General features: G+C 40.2%; 1 protein-coding gene across 1 annotated transcript; it reads left to right on the top strand.

Annotated features, from left to right (window-relative positions):
• Positions 1-9,205: 9,205 nt before the first annotated feature.
• On the top strand, positions 9,206-10,105 carry LOC130679234 (olfactory receptor 8S1-like). The gene has a single exon (XM_057487862.1). It carries the CDS (start codon positions 9,206-9,208, stop codon positions 10,103-10,105), a length of 900 nt encoding a protein of 299 aa, XP_057343845.1.
• The last annotated feature ends 1,309 nt before the right edge of the window (positions 10,106-11,414 follow it).

Genomic DNA, 11,414 nt, shown 5'->3' with positions numbered 1-11,414 from the left:
TTTGAATGGGCCATACTTTCTTGTTTATATCTCTTGTAATATTTTGTTGAACACTACACATTTGTATATGGTGATGTGGTGACTCTGGAAATTAGATTCTCCTCCTTTTCTGTTTTGATATTTGAAAGCTGTAGTCCTCTTATTTAGTTTTTCTCCAAACTATTTTTGCAAAGATTATATATGGTGCTATGTGCTTACTGAAGTCTCTTTTCATTGAGCTTGAATTCAACCAGTGTTTTGCCAGAGATTTCCTTGATTTCCTGAGCTAAAAAAATTAAAAATTTTGAAACAACCCTCCAGGTCTTCACAAACTGGATCTGCGCTGAGGTACTCAACTTAACATTTTCCCAGAGTGTTTACAGTTCTGCCTTCAACTTCACTTCCTGCTTGCACTGAAACTAAAAATCAGCCAGAAGTGAAAATGGAAGATCTTCTTGAGTCTTCTTTGAGCAAGAGAGAAACTGGGCTACTGTGTAGCTTTCTAAATTCCCTAGTACACACAGGCACTGTTGGGCATTCTAATTTCCCAAAGAAACTCTCTCCCTAGTTTTGCCTTCCAGGCTGTAGGTGGTCTATTATATGGTTCAGCCATAATCTTTTGCCCAAGGTAGCTATAGGTTTTTTTTAGCATTATGATGTTTTCAAACAATGTGTGCCACATTTGATCCCTGAGTGATTTTCTTGTTATGTGAAAATGAAACAAAGAATCTTGCATAAGTCCTTCAGGAGTCCCCAGAAAAATTAGAACAGCAAACAGAATAATTTGTGAATAAGGTCCGCTCTGTTCCCTCGAGATCTGGGACCAGGGTTCTGCACTAGGAACTTGAGCTGTCATCTTCAGTATGGCCAGAGAGACTGGAAGAGGGTAGGCAAGGAAAAATAAAAATTACACAAATCTTTGCTACTATTTCTTTTTTTTGTGTGTGTAGGTATTTATTTTTTATTGAAGGGTAGTTGACACACAGTATTACATTAGTTTCAGGTGTACAACACAGTGATCCAACATTTATATACATGATAATTCTAGGTACCAACTATCACCATACAAAGTTGTTACAATATTTTGACTATATTCCTTATGCTATACATTACATCCCAGTTATTTATTTTACAATTGGAAGTCTGTACTTTTTTTTTTTTTTGTGAGGGCATCTCTCATATTTATTGATCAAATGGTTGTTAAAAACAATAAAATTCTGTATAGGGGAGTCAATGCTCAATGCACAATCATTAATCCACCCCAAGCCTAATTTTCATCAGTCTCCAATCTTCTGAAGCATAAAAAACAAGTTCTTACATGGAGCACAAATTCTTACATAGTGAATAAGTTACATGGTGAACAGTACAAGGGCAGTCATCACAGAAACTTTCCGTTTTGCTCATGCATTATGAACGATAAACAGTCAGTTCAAATATGAATACTCATTTGATTTTTATACTTGATTTATATGTGGATACCACATTTCTCTCTTTATTATTATTATTTTTAATAAAATGCTGAAGTGGTAGGTAGATACAAGATAAAGGTAGAAAACATAGTTTAGTGTTGTAAGAGATCAAATGTAGATGATCAGGTGTGTGCCTGTAGACTATGTGTTAATCCAAGCTAGACAATGGCAATAAAACATCCATGTATGCAGAAGATTTCTCTCAGAACAGGGGGGGTGAGGTTCTAAACCTCACCTCTGTTGATCCGCAATTCCTCACCTGATGGCCCACCTGCGACTGTGCCTGTCTTAGGTTGTTCCTCCCTTGAGGAATCTTACCCATCTCTGGCTAACCAGTCATCTTCTGTGGCCATACAGGGAAATGTAAAGTTGGTAAGTGAGAGAGAAGCCTTATTGTTTGAAAAGGTTAACATTTTACTTCTTTGCAGATTTATGCCCTGTGACTTCTATGCCCAGCATTTGTCTTGAGGTATCTTTACCACTTGGAAGAATTATGATACTCGGTAAATTTGGTATGAGGCACAAATTCTATTTAAGGGTTGTAATTAGGAAGGAAGAAGAAAAGCTATAGAAGTAGCAGGCAGAAGAAAACATGGGAAGATTGATTATTTCTTTGACATATCTTCTTGTAGAGTAACTTCAGCACATATAGGTTTTAAACTACTAATTAAATTGTGCACACACATCAACATAATAGGAGTATAGTTACCTAACCAAAGCATACCTGTAATTACCATCCATCTCCATTGAAACCAAGAAAACCAGTTAGGCACCTTATGCATTTGTGAAAAATTAGCTATGATATGGTGGATATTGTCCAACTGAACTTGAACAGTCTGAGAGTAATCAGACAAATTAAAACAACCCATTCCTGGGGACTGTTCACATCCCATATGTTCTTTTAACAGTGAATAATCTGTAGTTGTAAGATTTTGGAGCTCTACAATTTGCACTTCTCCTAATTCTTGGTTGAGTTCCAACAGTACAGATCCAGTCAAGTTTGTTGTTTTACTGTATGCACAGGCCAGCTTAGATATCTCCTTCTTCATTCCCATGGCAAGTCCAGAAACTGGTGGGATGTGTGCATCTACACCTGTAGCAGTGCGTGGATCTTTGTTGGGGTTTTTTGACGATCATATTCTGGCATGGGTCTTCGAGAGAGTGCTGATGTTGGAAGTTCTTTTTCATATCGTGTCTTAGTTGATTTTGGGGAGCCAAATTAGGCTTTGATCCTCTGTATAAACACAAACAGGCCTATTGCCAACACTTTTATATACCCTTTATACCCTGTGTAGCCCTCAATGGAGGTCACCACACAGGAACTGCCTCTTTTTGTTGGTATCATTAATCTACACTTACATGACAAATATTATGTTTACTAGGCCCTATACCAGGTCCCCCCTATTAACCCCTTTACAGTCACTGTACATCAGCATAGCAAAATGTTGTAGAATCACTACTACTTGCCTTCTCTGGGTTGTACAGCCCTCCCCTTTGTCCCACCCACCCCACATATGCTAATCTTAATATCTCCCTTCTTCAACCCCCCCCCACCTTATCCCTCCTTACCCACCCATCCTCCCCAGTCCCTTTCCCTTTGGTACCTGTTAGTCCATTCTTGAGTTCTGTGATTCTGCTGCTGTTTTGTTCCTTCAGTTTTTCCTTTGTACTTATATTCCACAGATGAGTGAAATCATTTGGTATTTCTCTTTCTCCGCTTGGCTTGTTTCACTAAGCATAATACACTCTAGCTCCATCCATGTTGCTGGAATTGGTAGGATTTGCCCTTTTCTTATGGCTGAGTAGTATTTCATTGTGTATATGTACCACATCTTCTTTATCCATTCATCTATCGATGGACATTTAGGTTGCTTCCAATTCTTGGCTATTGTAAATAGTGCTGCGATAAACATAGGGGTGCACTGATCTTTCTCATACTTGATTGCTGCATTCTTAGTGTAAATTCCTAGGAGTGCAATTCCTGGGTCAAATGGTAAGTCTGTTTTGAGCATTTTGATGTACCCCCATACTGCTTTCCACAATGGTTGAACTAACTTACATTCCCACCAGCAGTGTAGGAGGGTTCCCCTTTCTCCACAGCCTCGTCAACATTTGTTGTTGTTTGTCTTTTGGATGGCAGCCATCCTTACTGGTGTGAGGTGATACCTCGTTGTAGTTTTAATTTGCATTTTTCTGATAATTAGTGATGTGGAGCATCTTTTCATGTGTCTGTTGGCCATCTGTATTTCTTTTTTGGAGAACTGTCTGTTCAGTTCATCTGCCCATTTTCTAATTGGGTTATTTGTTTTTTGTTTGTTGAGGTGTGTGAGCTCTTTATATATTCTGGATGTCAAGTCTTTATCGGATGTGTCATTTTCAAATATACTCTCCCATACTGTAGGGATCCTTTTTGTTCTATTGATGGTGTCTTTTGCTGTACAGAAGCTTTTCAGCTTAATATAGTCCCACTTACTCATTTTTGCAGTTGTTTTCCTTGCCCGGGGAGATATGTTCAAGAAGAGGTCACACATGTTTATGTCTAAGAGGTTTTTGCCTATGTTTTCTTCCAAGAGTTTAATGGTTTCATGGCTTACATTCAGGTCTTTGATCCATTTTGAGTTTACTTTTGTATATGGGGTTAGACAATGGTCCAGTTTCATTCTCCTTACATGTAGCTGTCCAGTTTTTCCAGCTCCATCTTTTGAAGAGACTGTCATTTTGCCATTGTATGTCCATGGCTCCTTTATCAAATATTAATTGAAAATATATGTCTGGTTTAATATCTTAATTCTCTAGTCTGTTCCATTGGTCTGTGGCTCTGCTCTTGTGCCAGTACCAAATTGTCTTGATTACTATGGCTTTATCGTAGATCTTGAAGTTGGGGAGTGAGATCCCCCCTACTTTATTCTTCTTTCTCAGGATTGCTTTGGCTATTCGGGCTCTGTGGTGTTTCCATATGAATTTTTGAATTATTTGTTCCAGTTCATTGAAGAATGTTGCTGGTAGTTTCATAGGGATTGCATCAAATCTGTATATTGCTTTGGGCAAGATGGCCATTTTGACGATAATAATTCTTCCTGGCCACGAGCAAGGGATGAGTTTCCATCTGTTACTGTCCCCTTTAATTTCTCTTAAGAGTGACTTGTAGTTTTCAGAGTATAAGTCTTTTACATCTTTGGTTAGGTTTGTTCCTAGGCATTTTATTTATTTTGATGCAATTGTGAATTTAGTTGTTTCCTGATTTCTCTTTCTGTGGGTTCATTGTTAGTGTATAGGAAAGCCACAGATTTCTGTGTGTTGATTTTGTATTCTGCAACTTTGCTGTATTCTGATATCAGTTCTAGTAGTTTTGGGGTGGAGTCTTTAGGGTTTTTTATGTACAGTATCATGTCATCTGCAAATAGTGACAGTTTAACTTCTTCTTTACTAATCTGGATTCCTTGTATTTCTTTGTTTTCTCTGCTTGCCGTGGCTAGGACCTCAAGTACTATGTTAAATAACAGTGGGGAGAGTGGGCATCCCTGTCTAGTTCCCAATCTCAGAGGAAATGCTTTCAGCTTCCCGCTATTCAGTATAATGTTGGCTCTGGGTTTATCATAGATGACCTTTATTATGTTGAGGTACTTGCCCTCTATTCCAATTTTGCTGAGAGATTTTATCATGAATGAATGTTGAACTTTGTCAAATGCTTTTTCAGCATCTATGGAGATGATCATGTGGTTTTTGTCTTTCTTTTTGTTGATGTGGTGGATGATGTTGATGGACTTTCAAATGTTGTACCATCCTTGCATCCCTGGGATGAATCCCACTTGGTCATGGTGTATGATCGTCTTGATGTATTTTTGAATTCGGTTTGCTAATATTTTGTTGAGTATTTTTACATGTATATTCATCAGGGATATTGGTCTGTAGTTTTCTTTTTTGGTGGGGTCTTTGCGTGGTTTTGGTATTAGGGTGATGTTAGCTTCAGAGAATGAGTTTGGGAGTGTCCCCTCCTCATCTATTTTTTGGAAACTTTAAGGAGAATGGATATTATGTCTTCCCTGTATGTCCTATAAAATTCCGAGGTAAATCCATCTGTCCCGGGGGTTTTGTTCTTTGGTAGGTTTTTGATTACCGCTTCATTTTCTTTGCTGGTAATTGGTCTGTTTAGATTTTCTGTTTCTTTCTGGGTCAGTCTTGGAAGGTTGTATTTTTCTAGGAAGTTGTCCATTTCTCCTAGGTTTCCCAGCTTGTTAGCATATAGGTTTTCATAGTATTCTCTAATAATTCTTTGTATTTCTGTGGGGTCCATCATGATTTTTCCTTTCTCGTTTCTGGTACTGTTGATTTGTGTTGACTCTCTTTTCCTCTTAATAAGTCTGGCTAGAGGCTTATCTATTTTGTTTATATTCTCAAAGAACCAGCTCTTGGTTTCATTGATTTTTGCTATTGTTTTATTCTTCTCAATTTTATTTATTTCTTCTCTGATCTTTAGTATGTCCCTCCTTCTGCTGACCTTAGGCCTCATTTGTTCTTCTTTTTCCAATTTCGATAATTGTGACATTAGACCATTCATTTGGGATTGTTCTTCCTTTTTTAAATATGCTTGAATTGTTATATACATTCCTCTTAAGACTGCTTTTGCTGTGTCCCACAGAAGTTGGGGCTTAGTGTTGTTGTTGTCATTTGTTTCCATATATTGCTGGCTCTCCATTTTTATTTGGTCATTGATCCATTGATTATTTAGGAGCTTGTTGTTAAGCCTCCATGTGTTTGTGATCCTTTTTGCTTTCTTTGTACAGTTTATTTCTAGTTTTATGCCTTTGTGGTCTGAAAAGTTGTTTGGTAGGATTTCAATCTTTTGGAATTTACTGACGCTCTTTTTGTGAGCTAGTATGTGGTCTATTCTGGAGAATGTTCCAAGTGCACTTGAGAAGAATGTGTATCCTGTTGCTTTTGGATGTAGAGTTCTGTAGATTTCTATTAGGTCCATCTGCTCTACTGTGTTGTTCATTGCTTCCATGTCCTTACTTATTTTCTGCCCAGTGGATCTATCCTTTGGGGTGAGTGGTGTGTTTAAGTCTCCTAGAATGAATGCATTGCAGTCTGTTTCCCCCTTTAGTTCTGTTAATATTTGTTTCACATATGCTGGTGCTCCTGTGTTGGGTGCATATATATTTAGAATGGTTATATCCTCTTGTTGGACTGAGCCCTTTATCATTATGTAGTGTCCTTCTTTATCTCTTGTTACTTTCTTTGTTTTGAAGTCTATTTTTTCTGATATTAGTACTGCAACCCCTGCTTTCTTCTCGCTGTTGTTTGCCTGAAATATGTTTTTCCATCCCTTGACTTTTAGTGTGTACATGTCTTTGGGTTTGAGGTGAGTTTCTTGTAAGCAGCATATGGATGGGTCTTGCTTTTTTATCCATTCTGTTACTCTGTGTCTTTTGATTGGTGCATTCAGTCCATTAACATTTAGGGTGACTATTGAAAGATATGTACTTATTGACATTGCAGGCTTTAAATTCGTGGTTACCAAAGGTTCAAGGTTAGCCTCTTTAGTGTCTTCCTGCCTAACTTAGCTCGCTTATTGAACTGTTATATACACTGTCTGGAGATTCTTTTCTTCTCTCCCTTCTCATTCCTCCTCCGCCATTCTTCATATGTTGGGTGTTTTGTTCTGTGCTCTTTCAAGGAGTGCTCCCATCTAGAGCAGTCACTGTAAGATGTCCTGTAGAGGTGGTTTGTGGGAAGCAAATTCCCTCAGCTTTTGTTTGTCTGGGAATTGTTTAATCCCACCATCATATTTAAATGATAGTCGTGCTGGATACAGTATTCTTGGTTCAAGGCCCTTCTGTTCCATTGCATTAAATATATCATGCCATTCTCTTCTGGCCTGTAGGGTTTTTGTTGAGAAGTCTGATGTTAGCCTGATGGGTTTTCCTTTATAGGTGAACTTTTTCTCCCTAGCTGCCTTTAAATCTCTTTCTTTGTCCTTGATCTTTGCCATTTTAATTATGTGTCTTGGTGTTGTCTTCCTTGGATCCTTTCTGTTGGGTGTTCTGAGTATTTCCGTGGTCTGTTCGATTATTTCCTCCCACAGTTAGGGGAAGTTTTCAGCAATTATTTCTTCCAAGATGCGTTCCATCCCTTTTTCTCTCTCTTCTTCTTCTGGTTCCCCTATAGTACGGATATTGTTCCTTTTGGATTGGTCACACAGTTCTCTTAATATTGTTTCATTCCTGGAGATCCTTTTATCTCTTTCTATGTCAGCTTCTATGTGTTCCTGTTCTCTGGTTTCAAAATCCATCAGTGGCCTCTTGCATTCTATCCATTCTGCTTATAAACCCTTCCAGAGTTTGTTTCATTTCTGTAATATCCTTTCTGGCATCTGTGATCTCCTTCCGGACTTCATCCACTATCTCTTGTGTATTTCTCTGCATCTCTGTCAGCATGTTTATGATTTTTATTTTTAATTATTTGTCAAGAAGACTGGTTAGGTCTGTCTCCTTCTCTGGTGTTGTTTCTGTGATCTTTGTCTGCCTGTAGTTTTGCCTTTTCATGGTGATAGGAATAGTTTGCAGAGCTGGGAGTAGTGAGGGCTGAAAGAACTTCCCTTCTTGTTGGTTTGTGGCCCTCCTCTCCTGGGAGAACAGCGGCCTCTAGTGGCTTGTGCTGGGTAGTTGTGTGCAGACAGGGTTTCTGCTTCCTGCCCGGCTGCTATGGAGTTTATCTCCGCTGTTGCTCTGGGCGTGGCCTGGCTCGGGCGGCTCCTCCAAAGTTGTGGAGTAGCTTTGAAGGGGGAGCGGCTGGGAGGCTATTTATCTCAGTAAGGGGCCTCCGTGCTCCCTGAAGCCTAGGTGATTAAGTGTTCCACCCTGCCCCTTTAAGGCTTCCAAAAAGCAAATGCCAAAACAAAACGACCACAAAAAAATAAAAAATAAAAATTTTTTAATCAAAAAAAAAAATAAATAAATAAAAAATTGCCGCTCGTTTTTCTTTATTCTCCAGCGCCAGCCCCAGGCATCTGCTCACCGGTCTTGCTGCCCTGTTTCCCTAGTATTGGGGTCCCTATCCCTTTCAGACTTGCAAAAAGTGCTCGCCAAAACAAAACAGAAAAAAAAAATATGGCCGCTCACTTTTCTTATGTCCTCCTGCGCCAGACATCCGGTACCGTTCAGCGGTCTTGCTGCCCTGTTTCCCTAGTATCCAGGGCCCCGTGCATGGACTGTGTCTGCTCTCTGGTCCGGAAGGCTGGGGCTGGGTGTTCAAGAGTCCTGGGCTCTGTCTCCCTCCAGCTCTGCCTATTCTTCTTCCTCCAGGAGCTGGGGGGAGGGGCGCTCGGGTCCCGCCGGACTGGGGCTTGTATATTACCCCCTTTACGAGGCACTGGGTTCTCGCAGGTGTGGATGTGGTCTGGATGTGGTCTGGATGTTGTCCTGTGTCCTCTGGTCTTTATTCTAGGGAGAATTGTCTTTGTTTTGTTTTCATAGATATATGTGGTTTTGGGAGGAGATTTCTACTGCTCTACTCACACCACCATCTTGGCTCCCGCTTTGCTGGTATTTTTGAGTTGCACTTTTCTTTATTGAGGGTTCGCTTGGTTACTATAAATTTTTGACTGTTTCCCAGAAAACCTACAAAGTTGGTGCTTGACTGTCTACTTGTATTTTGATGTTTCTATAAAGGAACAGGAGCTTGGAGCTCCGCACTACATCACTTTGCTGAAGTCATTCTCTGTTCCCCTATATATTTCTACTCTACAGTCTCTCCAAATGGCCTTGGGTAACCACAACACCATCACTGAGTTCATCCTTCTGGGGCTGTCTGCAGACCCCCATGTCCAGGCCCTGCTCTTTTTGCTGTTCCAAGTGATTTACCTCCTGAGTGTGACGGGAAACCTCATGATGCTGCTGGTGATCAAGACTGATTCTCACCTCCACACGCCCATGTACTTCTTCCTAAGACACCTCTCTTTCCTGGATCTTTGCTACTCTTCAATCACTGTGACCAAGCTGCTGGAAAACCTGCTGTCTCAGAAGAAAACCATCTCTGTGGGGGGATGTCTGGCTCAGGACTTCTTTCTGTTTGTCACTGGGGGCACTGAAGGCTGCCTGCTCTCAGTAATGTCCTATGACCACTATGTTGCCATCTGCCACTCTCTGCACTACGGACAGATCATGACCAACTGGCCCTGTAATAGTATGGTGGGTGAATCCTGGGGCCTGAGCTTTCTGGACTCATTCATCAACATCCTACAGGCTATGAGTTTGGACTTCTGTGAGGATCAGTCCATCACCCAATACAGCTGTGAGCTGCCCTCTCTCTTTCTTCTGTCCTGCTCTGATATCTCCACCAGTTTTACTGTTTTACTGTGCTCCAGTCTTGTGCATAGGTTTGGAACCTGTTTGTTGATCATGTTCTCCTATGCCCTTATTGCCTCCACCATCCTGAGTATCAGCTCCTCCTCAGGTAGAGGCAAAGCCTTCTCCACCTGCTCCTCTCACCTCACTGCAATCCTCCTGTTTTACTGCTCTGATTTCCTTCGCTATCTCATGCCAACCTCAGGTTCACCCCTGGAGTTGATCATGTCTGTACAGTACAGTGTGGTCACTCCCTTAGTGAATCCCCTCATCTACAGCTTGAGGAACAATAAGGTGAAAGCAGCTGTGTGAAGAACCTTTAGAAAATATCTCCAATAGAGGTGACCAGACACAGAAGATAGTGGGTTTTTACTACAACATGATGCATTGTTAGCCAACACTAAGAGCATTTTCTTAATGTCATGATGTTGGACGTAGGAGAAATTTCATAGCAATTCACATAGCTGTTTGGGGTTCATGTTGAGAAAGGTGGAACAAATTCACTCTGGTTTAGGAGCAAACAAAACAGCAAATGATTGTATTAATCCAGTCATGTTCCTTGAATAGTCTTTTTGCAACTTTGATGGGGCTTGATCCTACCCTATTTCCCTTTGCTATGCAGTTCATTGAACTACATGGAATAAAATCACCTAACCATCACAGAAGGGAGCATAAAACAAACCTGTTGCATCTTCAATCTGGGGAAGATTAAACATCTGGGGGAAAGGATGCACAGTATTTGGGCTTTGAGAGACCCAGGCCTAAGAAAAGTGGGAGCATCCAAAGGGAAATGAGACAGCCCAAGTATAGGAGGATCCACCATGGATTCACCAGATACAAGTTTCTAAACTCTACTAGAAAGTGACACAAGGAAATATCGAGACTACTTCATAAGGCAGACAGTTTAGTAGAAAAGCATTTTGCTATCTGAGCTAGACGCTAAGAACTAGAGCAGAATACATTGTTTGAAGAGGAAAAGGGGAAGATTGGTGAAAAACATGAGTCAGAGAGGAGGAGAACACAGTGAGAAATCCAGACCAGCTGGGAAATGCAAATTACTGGTTAACTTAAGTTTAGTGTGTATCTGATCTGGCCAAAAAACAATGACTCCTTGGGGCTACAGTGAAGGATGGAAGTTTTCTCTAAAATTCCAGTTAAGAGATAATTCCTGGAGATCTAAAATACAGTAGAATGATTATAGAGAAACATCAAACTTGCAGAGACTGTATCTTGGTATTTCCCACCACAAAAAAAGATATCATAAGTATGTGCCATGATAGAGATGTTAGCTAATGCTATAATTGCAGGCATCCGTAATATAAATATGTATCAATTCAACATGTTATAAATGTGTACTCAATACACTTCCACAAAGATGCATGTCAATTTTATATAAATTTAAAATTTTCAAATAAAAATAAAAAAGTTTTAAGGCAAAAATTTCACATAAACTGAGTACCTTCTCACTGTGGTCCAACACTCAGCCCCAGAGATGAGGATGCTTCCATGAGAATGAGAGGCTGGAACCTGTGATTGTGCTGTAAGCTGCTCTTTGCCACACTTGTAGAGCATGAGCTTTCACAGAGGCAGCCAATGCAAATTGGATAGTTGCATAAGTAAC

Source organism: Manis pentadactyla, chromosome 10 (assembly GCF_030020395.1).
Source record: "Manis pentadactyla isolate mManPen7 chromosome 10, mManPen7.hap1, whole genome shotgun sequence".
NCBI classification, from domain to species: Eukaryota; Metazoa; Chordata; class Mammalia; order Pholidota; family Manidae; genus Manis; species Manis pentadactyla.
This window is presented reverse-complemented; position numbering and strand designations above follow the sequence as displayed.